The 23263-nt window shown below is 46.5% G+C and overlaps 2 protein-coding genes across 6 annotated transcripts in view; one reads left to right on the top strand and one right to left on the bottom strand.

Annotated features, from left to right (window-relative positions):
* The window catches only part of LOC142493891 (zinc finger BED domain-containing protein 5-like), a 32348-nt gene extending 30652 nt beyond the window's left edge, over positions 1-1696 (bottom strand). The window contains exon 1 of the mRNA XM_075598594.1: positions 1313-1696. The gene's annotated coding sequence lies outside the window, so the exon portion shown is untranslated. The remainder of the gene's footprint in view (positions 1-1312) is intronic.
* Positions 1456-19794, top strand: MCM3 (minichromosome maintenance complex component 3). Of its 5 annotated transcripts, none has more exons than XM_075598591.1 (17): positions 1456-1842; positions 4612-4724; positions 5228-5436; positions 5582-5712; positions 8303-8541; positions 9704-9812; positions 11077-11230; positions 11465-11596; positions 11856-12064; positions 13307-13481; positions 13710-13836; positions 14620-14770; positions 15172-15312; positions 15931-16028; positions 16607-16704; positions 17837-17924; positions 18628-19794. In XM_075598591.1, exons 1-17 carry the CDS (start codon positions 1762-1764, stop codon positions 18824-18826), a joined length of 2454 nt encoding a protein of 817 aa, XP_075454706.1. In that variant the 5' UTR covers positions 1456-1761; the 3' UTR covers positions 18827-19794. The 5 variants fall into 5 exon arrangements, with proteins under 5 accessions (XP_075454706.1, XP_075454705.1, XP_075454708.1 ...); XM_075598590.1 differs by having other exon boundaries at positions 1457-1842; positions 16604-16704; XM_075598593.1 differs by lacking the exon at positions 1456-1842 and adding an exon at positions 2109-2127 and having other exon boundaries at positions 16604-16704.
* The last annotated feature ends 3469 nt before the right edge of the window (positions 19795-23263 follow it).

Raw genomic sequence — 23263 nt, forward strand, 5'->3', positions numbered from 1 at the left:
CGCATCGCTCCCCCCCTACATCTCACATCGCTCCCCCCTGCATCTAATATCACCCCCTGCATCTAATATCACCCCCTGCATCTCGCATCGCTCCCCCCCTGCATCTCGCATCGCTCCCCCCCTGCATCTCGCATCGCTCCCCCCCTGCATCTCGCATCGCTCCCCCCCTGCATCTCGCATCGCTCCCCCCCTGCATCTCGCATCGCTCCCCCCCTGCATCTCGCATCGCTCCCCCCCCTGCATCTCGCATCGCTCCCCCCCTGCATCTCGCATCGCTCCCCCCCTGCATCTCGCATCGCTCCCCCCCTGCATCTCGCATCGCTCCCCCCCTGCATCTCACATCGCTCCCCCCCTGCATCTCACATCGCTCCCCCCCTGCATCTCACATCGCTCTCCCCCTACAGCTCACATCGCTCCCCCCCTGCATTTAATATCACCCCCCTGCATCTCACATCGCTCCCCCCCTGCATCTAATATCACCCCCTGCATCTCACATCGCTCCCCCCCTGCATCTCGCATCGCTCCCCCCCTGCATTTAATATCACCCCCTGCATCTCACATCGCTCCCCCCTACATCTAATATCACCCCCTGCATCTAATATCTCCCCCCTGCATCTCGCATCGCTCCCCCCTGCATCTAATATCACCCCCCTGCATCTCACATCGCTCCCCCCTGCATCTAATATCACCCCCCTGCATCTCGCATCGCTCCCCCCCCTGCATCTCGCATCGCTCCCACCTGCATCTAATATCACTCCCCTGCATCTCGCATCGCTCCCCCCCTGCATCTAATATCACCCCCTGCATCTCGCATCGCTCCCCCCCCTGCATCTCGCATCGCTCCCCCCCTGCATCTCGCATCGCTCCCCCCCTGCATCTCACATCGCTCCCCCCTGCATCTCCCATCGCTCCCCCCCTGCATCTCCCATCGCTCCCCCCCCTGCATCTATTATCACCCCCCTGCATCTCGCATCGCTCCCCCCCTGCATCTCACATCGCTCCCCCCCCTGCATCTCACATCGCTCCCCCCCCTGCATCTATTATCACCCCCCTGCATCTCGCATCGCTCCCCCCCTGCATCTCACATCGCTCCCCCCCCTGCATCTATTATCGCTCCCCCCCTGCATCTATTATCGCTCCCCCCCCTGCATCTCGCATCGCTCCCCCCCTGCATCTAATATCACCCCTTGCATCTCACATCACCCCTTGCATCTCACATCACCCCCTGCATCTCACATCACCCCCTGCATCTCACATCACCCCCTGCATCTCACATCGCTCCCCCCCTGCATCTCGCCCCCTATATGCTTACCTCAGGTGGCGGTGAGCACACAGCAGAGCAGGCAGTGGTGGTGCACGGGATCGCTGTAGCCGGCAGCTGAAGTGCCGCGCTGCCTGAGCGCGAGCTCCCCTCCTGCAGTCTCACTCCTCCCCTTCTGCACAGCACCGCCCCCTCACCACCTTCTCAGCCTTTCATTGGACGTCGGTTTTGGCGCCAGTCGTGCGCTAGCCCAATCCGCTGCGGCGAGTGGCCGCCGTGACCTGTAACCTCTGCGTGGCGGGAAAAGAAGCGCTGGGTTTTCGCGCCACTCGGCAGCTGAGAAGGAGGAGGTGAAACGCCACGTTCACCGTGTGTTATCTCCGTGCCTCGCAGAAGCGCAGTGACCGGGCTCCAGCGCACTTAAAACCGCTGTGCTCTTAGTCTCCTGCCCTCGCGCGCGAGCCTTCCGTTGCTCCACCTCTGCCCTCGCGCGCAGTACAATGGCCGCCCCCGTGCAGGAGGTGGATGACCGCGAGATGCGGGAAGCCCAGCGGGAATACCTCGACTTTCTGGACGACGAGGTAAGGAGGAGGCGGCGGCGGCGGCTCAGAGTCCCCGTGTGTGAGAGGTGGGGGTGCAGGCAGCGCCGGCTCTGGGCCTCACGCGTGGTGGTACCTGGGGCGTTGGGGCCCCTTCCCCCTGTGGCGTTGGGGCCCTTTCGCCCTGTGGCGTTGGGGCCCCTTCGCCCTGTGGCGTTGGGGCCCCTTCGCCCTGTGGCGTTGGGGCCCCTTCGCCCTGTGGCGTTGGGGCCCCTTCGCCCTGTGGCGTTGGGGCCCCATGAGGAGTTACGGGATCCTGCGCCCGAGGTGAATGAAAGCCGACATGTATGTAATTAGCCCCTACTTACGCTGGCTGCACTTATAGTCCCGCGACAGCTACCGACGCGTCAAAACAAATGCATTGTCGCTGTCATCAGTGCTTAGAATAATAATAATAATCTGGTCTGTAACTGTTACATACGCCCATAATATATTTTATCTTTAACTGCACGCAATATCTTGTATATAATGTATAACCTGTTCATTTATGTAACTGTATTTGTAACCATGTATTATTTGTCTTAACTCTGTGCCCAGGACATACTTGAAAACGAGAGGTAACTCTCAATGTATTACTTCCTGGTCAAATATTTTATAAATAAATAAATATAGTGCACGCGACAGTGCTACCAGAAGTCTGGTAGTAACTGTTATTTGTTTGTTTTTTCGGCAACGGTCTCTCCATGCGGCTAATCGGGAGCTTCCCCCTCCCTCTGCCTTCCCCCTTTATGACCAGCGACGTCGCCTGAATTTTAAATATAACAATCGCAACGGCGACAGGTGACGTCATCCGTCGCCGGCACAATAAGCGCAGCCTTACGATAATGTCTTACATCTTGAAAGGATATATTTCAACTTTCCTGCAGGCCTCTTCCCTAATTTGGGGAGACGGTCTCCCTGAATATCCCAGCTGCCCGGGATAGAACATGGCAGACAGAATCATGTGGAGGTTTAATTCCAGGCTGATGTCACTGCCCTTACCTGGCGGGAGGGGGGGGGAGAACTGCTGGACTGCCAGGATAAGGCCTCGGTCCCGCTGCGCTCGTTGGCGCGGGCGGCCATGTCGCGAGTTCCCCACCAGCAGGGGAATCCTCGCGAGCCGGTCCCGGTCCCCACTGGCTGCACAGCTGACTACACGCTGTGGCGCGTCAGCCGCTGGAGACACCAGAGAATGGTGTTTCCTAGCTTTGACGCGTCACGTGGTGTGGCTGTGAGCCAATGGGGAGGGGAGGAGGAGAGGCTTCAGGGAGCGGGGAGGAGTGTGGAGTGAAAGCAGGTGAATGCCTGTCTGTGTGTGTGTCTGAGTGCGTGCGTGCGTGCCTGTCTGTGTGTGTATGTGTGTGCCCGAGTGCCTGCCTCTGTCTGTGTGTGTGTGTGTATGTGTCTGAGTGCGTCAGTGCCTGCGTGTGCGCGCGTTTGTGTGAATGAGTGCGTGAGTGCCTGCCTGTGTGTGTGTGTGTGTGTGTGTGTATGTATGTATGTATGAGTGCTTGAGTGCCTGCCTGTGTGTGCGCGTGTGTGTGTGTATGAGTGCGTGAGTGCCTGCCTGCCTGTGTGTGTGTGTGTGTATGTATGAGTGCCTGCGTGTGGATGTTTAAACTTACCCTCAGCAGCTCCAGCTCCAGCCCGAGTCTGTGGAGGGAGGGGGGGGGGAGAGTAGCGGGTCCCTCCGCTCAAGCCACGCCCCCCCCTCCCTGTCAAGCCTCCCACTCCGGCCCACCTCCCGCTCCGGCTCCCGCTCCCTACAGACCGCATATCGCGGTCTGTGTATGTCAGCGCACCGCCTGTCTGCAGTGCGGGTGCGCTGACTCTGGGAGCGGGGCCTTAGCCTAAGGGGAGCGGGGGATTCTTGGAGAGGAAATGGCAGCCACAGGCTGCCTGATGCTGTGGCCATTGTTCAAAGTCAAATTGTTTCAGTAGCTTTTGAGTTTAAAGCTGCAGTAAAAAGCAATATCCTACATGTGTTTTTTTTTTTTTTTTTTTATAAATCTGTTCTGTACTATGAGAAAATACTTGTAGCATTAAAAATAAATGTTAAGGCATTTTTAATGTATTCTAATGTAACAGGCACTTTTGTTCCTATAGCAACATATACAAAGTCAATTCCCCTTCTGAAACAGCATCACATGTGAGCCCTGCCCACTAGCAGTGACCAATTGAATCTTGTGCCTGCCTGGTCACAGGATCTTCCTCACAGCACTTTGGCTGTCAGTGCAGCAGAAGATTACCCAAATGCATTTAGTGAACCCCCCAGCTGAATTTCAGCGATTGATTACAGGAGAACGGACCGATCAACAAGTTGGCTGATCACTTGTCAATGTGTAGATTGTATTGAATGAATATTTATTTATTTTTTAACGGCCGGTTGAAGTGCAGCTTTAGCTACAGACATTAAAATGTAGAAGGGATTGCATCCTGTAACAGGTTGGATAGGTGACCCTGCACCTGTTTCGCTGCTTGTACCAGCGGTGTAATCCGCTTTCACCTTATCCCTGCTAATTTGTCTCAGCCCAGAGTGGGGATGTGAGATTGATGGGCAGAGTGTATGAGGAGGCCATCCCTACAAAATGTTTGTCATCCAAGCTACAGTATCACTGGCCTGGGGTTACTGTGCGTCACCAAGACACTGAGTGTGGTTTTGCCAGTGTGAGTTCTCCTGCAGCCAGACCACGTCTCTTTCCAAAGCTCCCCCCCACTATGCGTAGGTAGGTATGGATATGTTTTACATGAAACTGTGTTTTATTCTCGCAGGAAGATCAAGGGATTTACCAAAGCAAAGTGAGGGACATGATCAGTGACAATCGGTACCGTCTGATTGTGAATATCAACGATCTCCGGATGAAAAACGAGAAGAGAGCCAACCTGTGAGTATGCCTTCTGCTTCCTTATTCATTCACATACAGTTAGGATTCGCAGGGAACGTGGTGTTTTACCCACACTGCCCATTTGGCTTATTTGAAATGGGATCAGAGTTTTGTGACCCCCTCTGATCCTATGCTTAATATTATTATTGACGGGTAAAGTTCACATTTTTGCACACAGTCATTTGTTTTGGCATGGGCTTGTTTTCATATTAATCTCCAATGTGAGGTTCACTTTCAGGATTGGTGAAAGTATTAAAGTCAGACCTTAATGGAGATTCTTTGTCTGCATACTATTGTCAGTGACCGAAGAATGTAGCAATTAATGAGTTAGTCGTGTAAACGCGAAACAAACTCATTGGAATTAATGGAACTATATATTTGTGTAGGTGTTCCTCTTTATGGCTTATTTCTTATATTCTCTAGCTATTGAATGCAGAAGCACTGTATTTGAGATAATCCACTGAGTTCATTATGGTCCCGTATGTTTTGTACCCGGCCTGCAGGCTGATGAGCAATGCCTTTGAGGAGCTTGTCGCGTTCCAGCGGGCACTGAAAGAGTTTGTTGCTTCTATTGATGCCACCTATGCCAAGCAGTACGAAGAGTTCTACGTTGGTCTTCAAGGCAGCTTTGGCTCCAAACACGTTACACCTCGCACTTTAACTGCACGGTGCTTAAGCTGTATTGTCTGCGTGGAAGGCATCGTTACAAAGTGTGAGTATACAATGCATTTTATTTTTATTTTTTAGCCACGCGTTTTTGTCTTTATTGTAGTGGTCCTTGTCGTTTATGATGTCTAGCTTGGCTTATTCAAGCAGTGTGAAAACTGTCAATGACCAAGTCTCTTATGATTTAACAGGCTCTTTGGTCCGTCCTAAAGTTGTTCGCAGTGTCCATTATTGTCCAGCTACAAAGAAAACGATAGAGCGCAAATACACAGATATGACCAGCCTGGAGGCGTTTCCTTCCAGTGCCGTCTATCCCACAAAGGTAAAATGTTTCAAGTTGCCGTAGGTTTAGGAGCATATAGAATTGATGTAGTTGCGTCTATTAACCGAACATTTGACAGCGAAATATCATAATTTTCAGAAGAAACACCCTTTAACAGCACTGGCTGAGTAACTCGTGTACAGCACTGTGAAATTGCCAAACGTCTGTTTCGCCTAAACTTATGTACCACCCCGAAACACCCTGTAAAACATGACACCTGCACACAAAAAGAGCACCTGTGAACGTTCAGTGGAAATTGTAGTTTTTCTTTTTAGAACTCATTAACTTTTGTGGAAGTTTGCAAATAGGGGCTATTTTTGCAAAGTAATATGAGAAGTTCACTCATCTCTACTTGTGTATAGAGGATTATAAACCTGCTTATGGAAGGCAGTATGGTTACCCTTGGTTTTTTGACACGCAAGTAATCAAACTGCTAAGGAAATAACATTTTGTGCAGGTATAGGTTCTATGTTTATCCTTATATATGTTCTACCGGCCATGATTACTGTCAGAGGTTTGTTTTTAAAGGGAAGCTTGTATCTTTTTAATAACTACTAGCTGAGAGACCCGGCGTTGCCCGGGATGTAATGTTCCCGTTCCTCTCTCTCTCCTCCCCCCTCTCTCTGTTTGTCCCCCATTCACATCAATCCAGTCCCCCCCCTCCCTCCTTTACAGCTTCATGTAGCGTGTGTGCGTCAGTCACTGTGTGTTTGCGCGCGCGTCAGTGAGTCTGAGGCAGAAACACAAACACACAGACTGACTGACGCACATACAGTCAGTGTGTGCGTGTGTGTGCCTCAGTCAGTGTGTGCGTGCGTGCGGCAGTCAGTCAGTGTGTGTGTGCGCGTGCGGCAGTCAGTGTATGTGTGTGGGGGTGTGTAAAGCACTGAAACGTGATGCTGTGGTAGAACTTGTTTAGTTTGGTAATATAAAACTCTCTAGCGTTGTCAATTCATGTTATTTCTTATTGACCCCTTCACTCTTTTCAAGCCCACTAATAAAAGCCAAATAACATCTGTGTATTAATAGTGAAGTGACGGTGTATATTTAAGCTTTATTTGACTTTTGGCCACTTTTGGAGACACAATCATGAAGGGGGATTACATATCGGAAACTGTAAAATCAGAACGCATGAAATAGGAAATAAATGTACATCGATGTGATGGTCTGGGAGGAATATAAGGGGATTTTATGAAGTTTTCACCTGCTAAGTGATGAATATAGCATCTGCACAATAAATCTTAAGGAATTATAATGTTACAGAGTTGAAAGTTTATACTTTCTATTCTTTAAATAAGAAACCAGGGCCCCAAATGTTGTTGTTCGTGTCCTTTCCAGGTGTCCCATTACAAATTCTGCACATTTGTTAGGGTGTTTAGTTTGCATGTTTTATAATTCAAACGATGCAGACTCATTACCACCTTAGGCCGCGGGCATGGTCAGCGCTGAGCCGCGCTCACGCTTATCAATGAGCCACAGCAGCCGCAATGAGAGTGGCTTTAGCAGGGGCTCCCGCAGGCGTGCAGAAGCATAGCCAACAATCAAATTTTAGTTTATGCGCGCAGGGCCGGTCACGTGAGTGGTTCGCCTAATGAGGACGGACCAGCTCTGTGATGTCACTGGCCTGCCCATAGACACGCCCCCTGGACGTAGTAAGGCCAGGGAAAGCACCCGCTTTCCCTCAGCCTCCACGCGCCTCCGCACAGGCTTAGTGTCTATGGGCTCGGCCTAAGTTATCCAACCTGCTTTCCCACCCAATCCAGCCATTCTTATTAACCGTAACATTTCATTATCTAACGGCAGGATAGAATATATTCCAACTAATGTAAATGTTTGTGTAAACCCAGCATGTCTGCACAGCTCAAAATCTAATCAACATTTTACATTTTCCTTTCTATCCATTGACACAGCGGTGTGCAAACTCCCCGCGCCTGCGGCCCCCTCTCCCCCCACCTGCTCTGCTCCTCCGTCGCGCGCCCTCTCCCTCTAATCTTGTCAAACGACGCTGCGGGGTCATGTGACATTACGTCTCCATGGCAACGGGCCTCATTTGCCCTAGCGTTGTCAGACGCGTGACTGGAGCCAGGTAAGTTTAGAGGCCTCGCGCTCTGTGCGGGACCTCTGTAAACGCTGCAACCCCCCAGAAAAGTCTCACCCCCTCTAGTTTGTGCACCGCTGCATTAACACACAGGTGCTCAACTCCAGTCCGCAAGCCCCCACAACAGGTCAGGTTTTCAGGATATCCCAGCTTCAGCACAGGTGGTTCAGTCAAAGACTGCGCCTCTAATTCAGCTGCTTGTGCGGAAGCAGGGATGGCCTGAAAACCTGTCCTGCTGGGGGGAACTTGAGGTCTGGAGTTGCGTACCCTTGCAATAACACATGCGTCTGTTTACATGAATATCCCCAAATCTATTCTTTAAACATCGGTGGTTTGACCGTAGGTATTCCGATTATGGCCTCGGGTGATCCCACTATTGTTACTTTATTTCCTCTTCTGACGTCCCAGAAATGTACTTTGTATACTACAGCAAACAGATCAAGTTGCAAACGTTTCCCTTTACAGCTACTCAATTAACATGTGTCCCTGCAGGATGAGGAGAATAATCCCCTGGAAACAGAGTTTGGTCTTTCAGTCTACAAAGATCACCAAACAATTACTATCCAGGAGATGCCAGAGAAAGCTCCTGCAGGACAGCTGCCGCGATCTGTAGATATCATCTTGGACGACGACCTTGTTGATCTGGTGAAGCCAGGAGACCGGGTGCAGAGCATTGGAACGTATCGCTGTCTGCCATCAAAGCACAACGGCTACACTTCAGGGTCGTTCAGGTCAGTAAGTCTGTGGCAACCGTGTGTTTGCGGTGGTGCATCGTTCCAAGTGATAGGTGCAGAGTACAAATCGTGTGTATGGATAACGTGTAGCTCCTAGTTTGCTTTAAAGGAAAAGTTCTTATATCTTACTATTTCAAAACATTAATATGGATTCAAATGCCATTGGTATTATTTATAAATATTTTTTTTTTACCTGGCAATAATACTTGAAAATGAGGTAACTCAATATGTACTGGGCACAGAGCTGTTTGATATGCTTTATGATATAATTTGGTTGCATTAAATGAACAGGGTTATACGTTCAATTTACAGACTTTAAATGGGGATAATATATGGGCGTATGTAGCTGTTACAGACGAGGTTAAAATGATTCGCGGTAAGATAGGCCTTCAATGTGTTAGACTTTACCCAACCCAGTAATCGAGCAGCTCTAATAACAGAAAATGGCTGACACCCTTTGGCTGCCCCTCTGCTGTCTGTTTTTGGGATGATCGAGTTGTAAGTGGAAGGGGTTCTGCATGAATTCAGCTGGGCTTTGAAATTCCTTTGTCCAGACTCCTAAACACTGCCGCGGGTGGGACTGACGAAACACATTGCAGCAAGAAATCCCAGATGTTAACCCTTAGCATGCTAGTTCTGTGCAGACGGGAGCAGTTCCTGGTGAATGCTTTCAGACCTCCGCCTTTGGTGTGACGCAGATGTAGCCTGAGGGGGTTCGGAACGAGCTCAGCTGGGCTTTTCACAGCAAAAGAACATACCACTGAAATTCTCACTGGTCAACAAAAAAAAAGCATTGCTTGTTAATTCGACTTGCACCCTCGAGCCCGTCTGGAGAGTGTAGATAACAGTATGGTATATACTTGGTTCCAATTTTGCCCGTTTTGCAAATTAAAAAAAAATCATAAAATGAAACCAATTAACATGAAATTGAATATCGAATAACAGCAGAAATGGGAAAATGAATGTACGTAAAAGTGATTGTGTGGTGTTAAATAAACATTACAGGCTCATTCTCAAGTGGAATCGAATGTTGCTACCAATGATGCCGTGAGAAACGGGATCACACCTCGGGATACCCTTACAATGTTCCTCCTTGTTGCCTATTGTACGCCGTTGGAATAGTGTATGATGAGCTGACATTCTCCTTTTCTCCTTTCAGGACCATTCTGATAGCCTGCAATGTCATACAAATGAGTAAAGAGGTGAATTCAGTCTTTTCAGCAGATGACGTGGCCAAAATAAAGCGATTTAGCAAGAGCCGTTCCAAGGTAGAGGGGGAAATACATTTTTCTTTACTTATCCATTTTGTGTGACCAACACCACAGTGCATTACAATGTATATTTACAGTATGTATGCTGAGGGGTAAAGAAATGGCATGCAAGTGTCGGTGGATGTGTATCTGCTTCTGACCTGAACTCTGCTGACTTCTGTATGAACAGCCAAATTCTCCTTTTTAAGGCTCTCTGCACCTCCATATATCTCAACTCTGATCTCATCACGTCGCTGCTTGTCTCTTAGGCTAAGCACCCAGTGCGTGTGACTGGGTGCCTGGAGGCGCTTGTTCCCGACAAAAGCGTGACCTGGTTGACTCCTGGTGGCGGGGGCGTGGCCATGACGTCACGCCACTGGTTTGCCCTCATTGGCTAAACCGCCGACGTGGCCAATGCTTGGCCGCCGCTCCAAAAGGCACAAATTTTGTCTTTTGGCCAAGGCGGTTGTGCATCGCGGCTTGTGCGCGCACACACGCAGAGGTGGGGCCTGCCCCATAAAGGGCAGTGTCATGTGTGCGGTGCGCACGCTGTCACGTGCACAGTGCGCCCGCCGTCACTTGCACGCCGAGGCCACTTGGGACCTAGCTTAATGCTCTACCCAAAATTCTCATCTTTGCACCTTTTACCTCTACAGCCCTCTCCTGTCTTTAGTGAAAAAGCTTGCACTTCCTACCTATGGAACGTTCTTTCACTCTATATTGGTCAAGCACATTCCCTTCCACATTCATAGCACAGCTGAAAATCCCCCTCTTAAAAGCATTTCACTAAACATGTTACGCCTCTGCTATGCACTCCGGATGCGCTTGACCTCCCCTGTGTGCCGTTCTAATGCATGTTCTCCTCCTGTCTGTAAGCCTCCCAACATAACACTTAGATTGTAAGCTCTTTGGGAGAGGATCTCTTTTAGCCGTATGTTGTAAATTTCCTGTTCGACTAATTGTTAATGTACAGCAAAATATGTGTATATATAATGTATCTTTCTATTGAAGTGTTGAGTGCAGCACTGTGAGTGTTTTAGAATTGCACGACAGGCGGTTGGATTCCAATTTATAATTCTTTTACGTAACGTCTAGTTTAAAAAACGAAGTGTTCATCCATAGCTTAATACATCTTGTAATGTAAAAATCTGAAGACTCGAGCCTTTGGTTGAGTGGTTATACTTAACTAGGTGTCATATCTCTAACTTGGACATGGTGCTCACGCTAGAATTTCTAATATTTCTTTGAACACTTACTAATATTCCTTTTTGTTTTTCGTTAGGATATTTTTGACCAGCTATCTAGGTCACTTGCTCCAAGTATACACGGACACGATTACATCAAGAAGGCGATCCTCTGTATGCTGCTTGGTGGCGTTGAGAAGGTTTTGGACAACGGGAGTCGTATTAGAGGAGATATAAATGTCCTCCTAATAGGTAAAGTAGAACATTTATCCTCCCTGTTACTGTTAGAAATACCCAATAGTGCAAGGGGGGAGACCTGAACTTGTTCTGTTTGCTAGTGCATATGCCTCGCTGGGATCATAGGATATGAAATTGGCTTAATATGATGGACTCGTTATAGGCAAGGTCTGACAACATTGTGTTTATTTTGCTGTCCCAACTGACATCTCTGCCTGATCAGTGACATTTACATAAATCTGTGTCCAGGTGATCCCTCTGTTGCAAAATCCCAGCTCCTGCGATACGTGCTGTGCACAGCTCCCCGTGCCATTCCTACCACGGGCAGGGGCTCCTCGGGTGTTGGTTTAACTGCGGCAGTCACCACGGACCAGGAGACTGGTAAGAACAGCCTTTAGGAGACCGATGTGTGGTGCTGCCATCCAGAAAACATGTAATGTCGCCGTATTAAATGAGGCTTTGATCTGATTAGTTAAACACTTTTTAAACTATATCCTAAGAATGTATGTAATTACACCCCACTGCACATGAGATAAATATTAGTAGTCCATTGAATAGTGTTCATGAATTTTGCTGCATTAAAGAGCTCAACCTATGCTTTGCTTTGACAGTTAATGTGTTTTCCTTTTATTCTTAACAGGGGAAAGAAGATTGGAAGCAGGAGCCATGGTGCTGGCTGACCGAGGTGTCGTTTGCATTGACGAGTTCGATAAGATGTCTGATTTGGATCGCACAGCCATACATGAGGTCATGGAACAAGGACGCGTCACCATTGCCAAGGCTGGGATCCATGCCAGCCTAAATGCACGATGCAGTGTGCTAGCTGCTGCTAACCCTGTCTACGGGAGGGTGAGTTGGTTTTGTTTGCAGATGTGCTGCTATTTGCCAAACCCAATATGGAGATTGCTTGTGGCTCTCAACAAATTTTTACACCTTTTTTTGCCATTTTCACTTTTAAGGAAAAGATACAGGGTGCTCCACCCAGTATAACTTCATCCAATTAGACCAATCTTGGTATACAAAAAATTCCAATAGGAGTTCTAAGGAGTGGGTATATGCCAAATAGACCTGTGAGTCACTATGAACAATAAAAGCATCAAAGTACTCAGCTATGGTGGTCAGAAATAATGTCTCTTACCCACTACTGCAGTCTCCAGGGAAAGTAGTAATGGCGTGCCAGCCATGAAGAAGAATCCAGTACCAGCAGCAAACAGCAAATGTCGCACAGCCAGGGAGCCAGGTGGAATAAAAAGTTCAAAGTCCTTTATTTCAGTACATGACTATCAGAACCCCCATGGGGACAAAAACGCACCTCCTACGCGTTTCGGACTGGTAGGTCCTTTATCAAGGAGTCTAGCATATGGAGCAAATCTGTGTCTAATATACCCCTAATTTAATAATCAAAATCTGACAAACCTGTGGAAATCGGGTCCGTCCTCACTGCGCATGCGCGCGACGTCACACAAGGCACCACCACTCCAGGGACGGACCCGATTTCCACAGGTTTGTCAGATTTTGGTTATTAAATTAGGGGTATATAAGACACAGATTTGCTCCATATGCTAGACTCCTTGATAAAGGACCTACCAGTCCGAAACGCGTAGGAGGTTCGTTTTTGTCCCCATGGGGGTTCTGATATCAGTCATGTACTGAAATAAAGGACTTTGAACTTTTTATTCCACCTGGCTCCCTGGCTGTACGCCATTTGCTGTTTGCTGCTGGTACTATTTTCACTTTTAGCCTCTAATGTAGGTGTAACAGTGCTTGTGAAATGTAAGAGTTAAATCCATGGTAGTTGTAGAAACACATCTTCTACGTGGTGTGTGTACACACACACACACACACACACACACACACACACACACACACACACACACACACACACACACACACACACACACACACACACACACACACACACACACACACACACACACACACACACACACACACACACACACACACACACACACACACACACCGGTCTAGATGTGGCAGATATTGGTGTTTTTAATGCACTGTGAGAACACTTGCTGTAAGATGAACAGTACTTGTCCTACTTTGGATGTAAACGTTGGTTCCCTTTTTCAGTACAATCAATATAAAACTCCTATGGAGAACATTGGCCTTCAGGACTCTCTGCTGTCTCGTTTTGACTTGCTCTTCATAATGCTGGATCAGATGGACCCGGAACAGGACAGGGAAGTCTCAGACCATGTTTTGCGCATGCACAGATATAGAGCTTCTGGAGAGCAGGATGGAGATGGTGAGTTCTACTGAGCAGATGGAAGCACAACCGTGTGACCTATATATAAAATGCTAACCAAGATGAAATGTGTATACAATGATTTTAAACACCATTATCATTGATTACATATACCCTAAACACACGTTGTGTCCCCATGATCAATTTGTCATTGAGCAATGCATCTTGAATGCTGCTTTTGGAATTGAAACATAGCTTAAGTTTCAATATGAAGTGTAATTCTTTCAGCTATGCCTCTGGGTAGTGCCGTGGATATTCTTGCCACGGAAGACCCAAACGTTACAAATGAGGAGCAACAAGAATTACAGGTGTACGAGAAACATGATGGCCTCCTGCACGGAGTTAGGAAGAGGAGGTAAGCGCATCTCATGCAAGGGGAGGCGTTTTCCGTTCTTGTGCACAGCTGGTCTCAGATCTTTCTCTTATCCTTTGGTTTTCTTTCACAACGGTTTCTGTGTTTTGCATCAGAGGAAATAGTCTGTGGAGAGCTCACATAATCCAGCACAAATTTTACTGTACTCCATCACTCAATTGGGCCATAGAAATTACCCTAGCAATTTTCCGTGAGATGGAGCAGTGGTTCTGAGTCTTCATTGGTCGTTAAATGATTTCAGGAGTGTAATGGGTAAAGACAAAATTCTCTAGGACATCTACAGATGTAACAGACCTTACCCCTGTAAAGGAGAACCGTCTCAATGGCACACGTTTAATGTTAAATATTGCGTTGTTCGCAAAGCTTCACGTTAATGGGTGCTGCTAACGTCTTCGACATCTGTGCTTTGCACATCCATCCCTCTCACACCGTGTGGCACCATTTGTGATTCTCCAGTTCATTGTTGCACCAGGTCACTTACTACATCAAGTTTTCTAAATGTCTACTGTCCAAATTGACCTTGGCTAAAGTAGGGCATTGGAACAGATTTATAGGGGGGGATAGTGTGAGGTCTCCCCAGTGAATTGGAACCAGCAGAGTAGGACATCTCTGCTAAAATGCTGATTTTTCTATATAAATACTCTGCCTACACTTTGGTGAATTGTAGATCGGGTTGCTAAACAATACTTGCATGCAGAAGCAAGGAGGTGTATTGATTTTGTCTATTAAATCTTCATAATCTTTCTCTACTTCCACAAACCGCAGGGAGAAAATGGTCAGCGCGGAGTTCATGCGCAAGTACATCCATGTGGCGAAAATCTTTAAACCCGTGCTCACACAAGAGTCTGCCAGTTACATTGCAGAGGAGTATTCCCGCCTGAGAAACCAGGACCAGATGAGCACGGATGTCGCTAGAGTAAGTATAGGAGGCTAGCGTGGCATGAATTATTGGATTGCATCAGAGGTGGCCAACTCCAGTCCTCGAGAGCCACTAACAGTTTGGGTTATCCCTGCTTCAGCACAGGTGGTGAGGTCTTCTACTAAGCTACTGATTTAGCCACCTGTGCTGATGCAGGAATATCCTAAAAACCTGACCTGTTGGTGGCCCTCAAGGACTGGGGTTGTCTACCCCTGGATTACATGTTTAATTGCCAACTAATTAATACTTAAACTTTTGCGAAGGTATAGTTAATTGGGCCGCATAATGTCGTTTTGCTACCGGACTCGAATTTCTCTCTAATTTAGACAGATTTTGTAGAACATTTTCATTATTTATAAATTGGCAAATTGAGTTTTTTTTTCCCTTTGCTTTCCTAGACCTCCCCCGTCACTGCGCGTACTTTGGAGACATTGATTCGTCTGTCTACGGCCCACGCGAAAGTACGAATGAGCAAAACGGTTGAGCTGCAGGACGCGGAGGCTGCCGTCGAACTTGTGCTGTACGCGTACTTCAAGAAGGTAAGGACCCCTCACCCCCGAAATGACTCCCGACACTAGTCACAGCTCTCATCAGGTTTTGCTTACCTACGGTTCTCGCCCCAGCAAACGGGCGGCACAGCATCGGTGTTCATAGTGAAACGCTGTTCTACAGTGTCTAAGTTGGTATCGTGCAAACATCTCACAATATCACCCCGACTGTCACACTACTTTAACTCGAGTTTGTCCGATGCATCGATTTTATACTGAAAGCTAAAGATATTGTTTTGCCTTTTGATATTGGGCCTTTATATATTGCTTGATATACTATCTTTTTGTTTTTCACAGTTCATGGTAAAGATTGAAATAAATATTTATAATTTTTACATGGACTATCAAAGTAAATGTTATTGGGTTGAAATGGCTTTAGGATTTAGGAAAGCCACATAAAGGTGCACGGTTTAGCTTGTGGTACACGTTGGACACCTGACTGATTTTGTTGAAAAGTCCATAAACCAAATATGTAAAGAAAAAAAATAATGCGTAAAACTGAACCGTGAAATCCCAAACTTGTCATCTTGTGACGTGGTAAATGTTCATAATGCAGCGGGGGGGGGACACGGACTCCCACACCAGGTAATTCCTGCTGTGTGCTTTCAGGTTCTGGAGAAAGAGAAGAAGCGGCGGAGAAAAGATGCCGATAGTGACACAGAGGGCGAGGAGGAGAGGACACAGGACAGAGAAGCAAAGAGGAAAAGGTCAGTTTATGCTGAAATGTCAATTAAGTTACTTGGTTCACTTTTGTGTTCTGGCTGATCTAGTCTCGCAGCCTTGATTCTGGATTCTGTGAAATATTGCACTAATGCAAACCTATAATTCTGTAATTGCAGACATTTAGTCTGTGGGCCCGTCTTCCCTGGAGAACTAAACTAGTTTACCCAACATCCTTGCATTTGTATTTCTGTTCCTGACAAAGTGCTATATTATCATTGGTGCTGGCGTTCCTACAGTCCGCAGTTCTAACCTCACCAGTTCACACAGCCACATGTACATTGAGGCTAAAGACTACATATCATTTCTTAGTCTCCTGTTCCCATTCCAATTTCCACAACCTCTAAACGTGCTCAAAGGCACCGGCCAGGGGTTATTTCCTGTGTTCCCTGCGACATGAACCCCAGCGCCCCCTTGTTTTGTAATTTCTATGTCCTTTATCTCCTTGGTTCAGTCGTCCCTACTCCCAACCCATATGCTTGGTAGACTTCATGCCAGTGCCAGGCAAGCAGCCGCTCCTGGTCTCCTCTGCTCACTGTATAATATGAATGTTTGTGTTTAGTAGGAAGAAGATGCGGTCAAAGGCTGGAAAAGAGTCACAGAAGGATGGGGAATCTCATGACCCATACGATTTTAGTGATACAGAAGATGAAACCCCGAATGGTTCGTTTATTCCCACTTGAGTGACATTGCTGCAACGCGTCCTAATTACATCTGAGTACTTATTATTCAGAAGTGTTTTTAGATATTTTTTTTAAATCTGTACCAAATAGTGTTAGGTCGGATTAAGTTTATTCTTTTGAATGTCAGAAGCCATAACATGTTTCTGGTCTTCAGCAGGAGACCTAATTTAATAGCTTGTTGGCCTGTAACTATTTTGCATGCAGAGTCCGATGCGCTCTCGTAGGATAGTTAGATTTGAGAGGGAGTTTGGGTGGAGGCACCGCTTGCTGTGGTTTGTTCTACAATCTATCGAGTAGGAAAAGCAGTGCGGTGGCCAAAAAATTGTTTACGTAATTGACCTTTTAGACGTGGTAATTCTTATTAAACAGTTGCAGATTATTAGTGCGCAAATCTAGCAAGGTAAGGGCAATGTATCCTGTTATAGCCGTGGGTTCTATAGCAAGTATAGTGATTTGTCAATTTAACGTAGGTTAAAAGCCACATTATAACAGCAATGCAATATAAGAAAAATAAACTCTTATAAAGTTTTCTAGTCCAGTCTCTGGATAGGAACCGATGTGGGTGTCCTGAGCTGTGCGATTATCCGCTCCAGGAAACCCCCTGATTCCAGAGATTCCAATCAGGGATGCTGCTGGTTTTATGGGGATTTAAATGTGTGGCCAATACAATCCCGCTGCCAGTGTGACGGCCAATGCCTCTGATTTGGCAGCCATTTCCATAAAGTGATCAATTTGGTGATGTACACTGGTCAGGGGCATGTCATTCATTTTCATTGCAGGAGAAAAAAATGTGACAAATGCTTTATGTAAGTGTGCGGTACAAGTTGCATTCAGTGTATTTCTTGTGGCTCTCGGTCCTTCTATTGCACTATAGTGCGGTGTCTGAAATACTGTTACAACTGAAATAATAAAGGCTCATTCAGCATCCGTGACTTCCTGGCCTGTTCTCCAGCGGCTGCTGTTTCGTGATGCAATGTAACTGATCCTTGCATAGTGCTGGGCGTGCGTGTGCTGGTTGAAAACATTCAAATGCGCAGATTCCTTCTGTTTTTACAACTAGTTCACCTATAGCCATATTAGTTTTGTTTAATTGCATATTTCCTCCCCTGCAGTTCTGACCCAAACCCCAAAGACCCCTGAGCATGTGGAGGAGCCAATGGAAACCGATTCTTCTAAAAAGACAAAATTGTCCAGCGAGAGGTGAGCTTGCACAAATGCACTCAGGGTTTTTTTACTGCTTATGAGAAGTCCTTTCTATAGCACTTCTGTAAATACCATACTGTATATAGCTTAAAAGTCAATATTAATTTTTTTGGGGATTCCAGATATATTTATCAATGCTTGTACTATTGTACTATTCCTAATATTTAATAATTTTCATAATAGAAGAGCAGGTTACTTGCTAGAAATGTAGATCTTGTTTTTGGCCGTTGCCTTGCTCATCGTTTTCATACTTTATGGTAGACTTAGTGTTAGATTTCCGGTTCGGCCCATTGGGGCCGGACCTAAGATGGCAAAATTTGGAGGCAGCAAAAAATTTCCGCCCCATATAGTTTTGCCACACTCGCTCCTATCGGACCGAATGTGAAGGAGGTACTTGCCTGCGGAGTCGCCTTTCCATGGCAATGCGGCGTCATTTGGCGCTGGGATGCCAAAGGAGAAGGTGGCCACACAGGCAAGTGCATTCCCATTATTTCTGATAGGACCATGGGTGCGGCAAAACTATATGGGGGTGGGAATTTGAACATGCATGCGGTGTGTTTAATGCTTTGTAACTGCCAATTAAATGCAAAGGATACTGGTATAAACATATCCCAGTCTATTTTTACAGGTGTGCAGTACATGGGGAGAGCTTTATGGTTACAATTGCAGACAAGTGTTTAATTCTCGTTTCATTTGCCAGGCTAAAGACTTTCAAGGTGGCTCTGCTAGATGCTTTCAAGTCTGCTCATGCCCAGTCGATTGGCATGCGAACAGTGATGGAAACGATCAACAAAAACAATGAAACCCCCTTCACGCAGGTAGAAGTGAAGGCCGCTTTGGACCATATGCAAGATGCCAACCATATTATGGTTTCTGACGAAATAATTTTCTTAATCTGATCATCCCACTCATGCATTGGTTCTCCTGAAGCTAGCATTGATCTCCTGGATTATCGCATGTAGATCCTGATTGGACGCATTTCGTGTCACCTAATCATTTTATCTCCAGGCCGTTTCCTTAGGAAAAATGTTTCCTTTAGCTTCTGTTGCACATTTTAGGAGCGTGTCTTTCTGCATAAATTCCAAGGGTTTCTGTACAGAAAGGTCTTTTATTACAATTTTATGATCCGTTTGGATGCAAATCATTTTATCCGCTTAACAATTGCCTACCAATTTTAATTCGTATCCTTGGGAACGTCCTACATGGAAGAGGGTGCGGCAGAGTAACGGGAGCTGTGTGTAGCTGGAGGCTGCGTGTAGTAAGAGTGGCAGTGACATGTTTGGTGCTGATCTCTTCTCCCCTCTGTTTAAATAAAACAGTGTGAAGGGTAGAGGTGCAGTGGCAGGTTAGGGGAGAGCTGTATTATTTATCCCAACATCCAGAGAAAAGGGGTTCTCAGGTTCTCCCGCAAGGAACTTGAAAGCGCCACTTTACTTTACAAAAAAGTAATGGTCTTATTTTGTACTATTTTTGTAGATCTTATTTACCTCATTCCAAGAAGGTATTAAAAATCCAGTGTGACATAATTGTTCACTTAATTTGAATGTAAAATAATGATGCTTTGTACGCAGCTGCGTGGGAAACATTACTAGCTTGTTGTGCACAGTTGCAATAGGTTCCTGATGGAGTTTATTTTGCCAGTACAGTTCTCTTGCAGTTACAGTGCTTCATGCAGGCTTCTGTTTTCCTGCGGGTATTATCGTGCAATCTTATTTACATTTTGTGTAACCTTTCCATGCCTATCGATTTTAGTGATGTCTTATAGTAACCAATTTATCAAGATTTCAGTAATCCAGTGACACTTCTGTATAATTCCTTAACACCATGCCATAGCTATCCACAATAAAACCTCTCCATGTGTTTCTAAGTCATTCTTTACAACTTGTCTTTGTTGCTGCACGTGAAACATAAAGACTAACCCTCTGCAATTTATTGCTGCGTCAAAAGCGGTCTGCAGCTTATGGAGGCCGTAACCTGCAGAGTTCCTCATTAGTAAGTGTGAGCACGAGTGAGGTGTATAGCAATCAGTAAGGGAGCGTGTGCCTGAGTGAAGATACTAGTGTCTGGATTTTGTTCTTGGTGACCAATTAAAACACACATGGAATTATGGAGGTTTCACCTACTTTTTATTTTTCCTGTACAACTACATAACTGCCCCATATTCCAAAGATGGATTTGTTTTTGTTAATGCTAAAGTGTAGCTATAAAAACAGTAATTGCTATTTCTGTCACTTGGACACAGTAGAGAAGGTTGAAAGTGTTTCCCTACCCCTGCACTCAGTGTGCTCCACACAACTGTTTAAAAATGAAATGTTATTAAACATGAACATAAGCCACAGTTCTGGATAATGTGCCAGAGACTAGTCACCAGAAAAGAGTTAAAAGCAATAAAAAATAAAAAAGCTGGGTGTGAGCTAAGGTCTCACTGCAAATAACTGCTGAAAAGATGGCAGAAAAAGCCTGTTCTGATTTTATAATACAAAGGTCAGCCTACAGATAATTTAAAGACTTTAAAGTAGTAGTCTAGTACTGGAGGGGCTGGTATTGCCTCTGGAAAATAACTTTTAAGAGTGTTGTGGTAAAAGCACAAAGTAAACCTTTACCAGCTGTAGCTGAATAAACTGAGGATCATGTCAGGCAAGGGAAGAGTATGTTGTATTCACGCAGTAGAAGTCTGAGTGGAATAGGACTAAAATGCAGTAAAAACGTGTCTGTCTGTCTCTGTCTGTCTGTCTGTCACCGTGGGGTGAAAAAAAAGGTCGCACAAGCAGGTGGGGGACGTTTCGATGGGTATATATAGTATATGCAAGTGATCCAATGCTAGGTAAAAACCATATCTGAATGCTGTTTTCTGTCTACCCCTAATCAAATTAAGTGTTGCCACCTAGGCAGGGAACACCCTGTGTAGAAAACCATTTGTTTGAATGTGCCTCAGATGTGCTAATTAAGCAGACAGAAAAACATTGTCAGGTGACTTTTTAGGCCTATATAAACCCAGTCAGAACAGCTAGTCTGCTTGCAGCCCATATCCAAGTGGCCCATTATAAGTGGCATGACTACAGAACAACTGAAGTTTAAAAGGAAGTTCAGAAGAAGTGGACACCCCCATCAGGCCCTGCATCATTACTGCTGTGATGCTGCCTTTACCATTTATATTTGCTGTGACTTCACTTCTCAAATTATGCACTTCTTTTTACCAGCCTCAGTATGTCTCTAACTCCATTCATATATCTCCATCTCCCCTTCCTTCACCACTTCTCTGTTAACATGAACTCCTTTCTTACCTGCGTCCTCTGACACCACAGATCTATATCCCCTGCACTAAAAAACACCCTTACAAATCATCCTCACACATCCTCTTTCTATCCATGCTTCTCCTCCTTGCTTCTGGGGATATCTCTCCCAATCCTGGTCCCTGTCTTATTCCTACATGCGCTAGTCCTCGCCTGCCAACTGCAACCTCTACTCCTCTACTCCTTCTGGTGTCAACCCCTCCAACCTCATACCCATCCCCTGCCACCCTCCCTCCTCTCTCCCTTTCTCCTGTGCCCTTTGGAATGCTCGCTCCCTCTCTAACAAGTTCCTCTCTGTGCATGACTTCTTTCTCTCTCACCCCCTGCTTCTCTTTGCTATAACTGAGACCTGACTCTGCTCCGGAAGCTGCCCTCTCCTACGGTGGCCTTTCCTTCTCCCACACTCCGCGCACTGATGGCAGGGGTGGAGGCGTGGGGCTCCTGCTCTCTCTGCCGTTACCGAACTATTCCTATTCCTCCATCTCTTGCTTTTCCCTCCTTTGAGGCTCACACTGTCCAGATTTTCTCTCCTCTCCCTGTTCATGTGGCGGTCATCTATCGCCCACCTACCTCTACTCATCCCCCTTCTGCCTTTCTCACTTTGAATCCTGGCTCTCTTTCTTCCTCTCCTCAGACTCCCCTGTTCTTCTCCTTGGGGACTTCAATTGCCACATTGACCCCTCTCTCCCTTGGGCTTCCCGCTTTCTTTCTCTAACTTCTTCTTTTGGCCTTAAAACAGTGGACTGCAGCCAGCACCCACAAGGATGGCCACTACTTAGACCTGGTTTTCACTAAGAACTTCTCTCTCTCTGATTTCTCCATTTCCCCTTTTCCTCTCTCTGTCCATCATCTCATCTCATTCTCTCTATCTTGCTTCTCCCCTTCTCCACCTCCATCTACACCCCGGTTCTGCAGAAACCGGCGCTCTATTCACTTACCTGACTTTGAGTCCACTTTACGCTCCTCCCTCTCCTCACTCAGCTCTGCTACAGACCCCGACAACCTGGTCAGGAACTACAACTCTGTCTTGTCCTCATCTCTTGATCTACATGCCCCGCTTTCTCTCTGCCGCACTCGCCCTTCTAACCCTAGACCCTGGCTAAATTCCCACACACGCATGCTGCGTTCCTCCACTCGTTCCTCTGAACGCCTCTGGAGGAAGTCTCACACTATTGCAGACTTCCTTCACTACAAATTTATGCTATCCTGTTTCAACTCTGCCCTCTCGCAAGCTAAACAAGCCTACTTTTCTGCACTAATCAACATGCACAAGTCTAACCCACGCCGACTGTTCTCTGTCTTTGATACTCTACTCAAACCACCCTCAGCTGCCTCTCCTTCCTCCATCTCCGCTCAGGACTTTGCTGACTATTTTAAGGAAAAGGTGGAATCCATACGTCAGAACATCCCCTCTGTTTCTTCTTCCCATCCTACACCTCTTCCTAACTCTCCTCCTGCCTTCCTTGACTCTTTTTCCACTGTCTCAGAGGAGGATGTCTCGCTGTTGATCGCCACTTCTCCCTCTACCACTTGCCCTCCTGACCCCATTCCCTCCCATCTCCTAAAACCTCTTGCTCCTTCTATAATCCCTACGCTCACACACATTTTTAACTCCTCCCTCTGCTCTGGAACCTTTCCATCCTCCTTCAAACATGCAACAGTCATACCATTACTCAAAAACAGCAAGCTTGACCCTACCTGTCTTTCTAACTATCGACCTGTCTCCCTCCTGCCTTTTGCCTCTAAACTCCTTGAACGTCTTGTATTCTCTCGCTTGCTCCATTTTCTCAACACCTATTCTCTCCTAGACCCTCTACAATCTGGCTTCCGCACTGCTCATTCTATGGAAACAGCCCTCACTAAAATAACTGATGACCTCCATGCTGCCAAAGACAGAGGTCATTACACTCTGCTCATATTACTCGACCTCTCTGCAGCATTTGACACCGTGGACCACCCTCTTCTCCTTCACATTCTCCATACTCTTGGTATTCGGAACAAAGCTCTATCCTGGATCTCATCCTACCTCTCCCATCGTACTTT

This window comes from Ascaphus truei, chromosome 4, assembly GCF_040206685.1.
Source record: "Ascaphus truei isolate aAscTru1 chromosome 4, aAscTru1.hap1, whole genome shotgun sequence".
Classification (NCBI taxonomy): domain Eukaryota; kingdom Metazoa; phylum Chordata; class Amphibia; order Anura; family Ascaphidae; genus Ascaphus; species Ascaphus truei.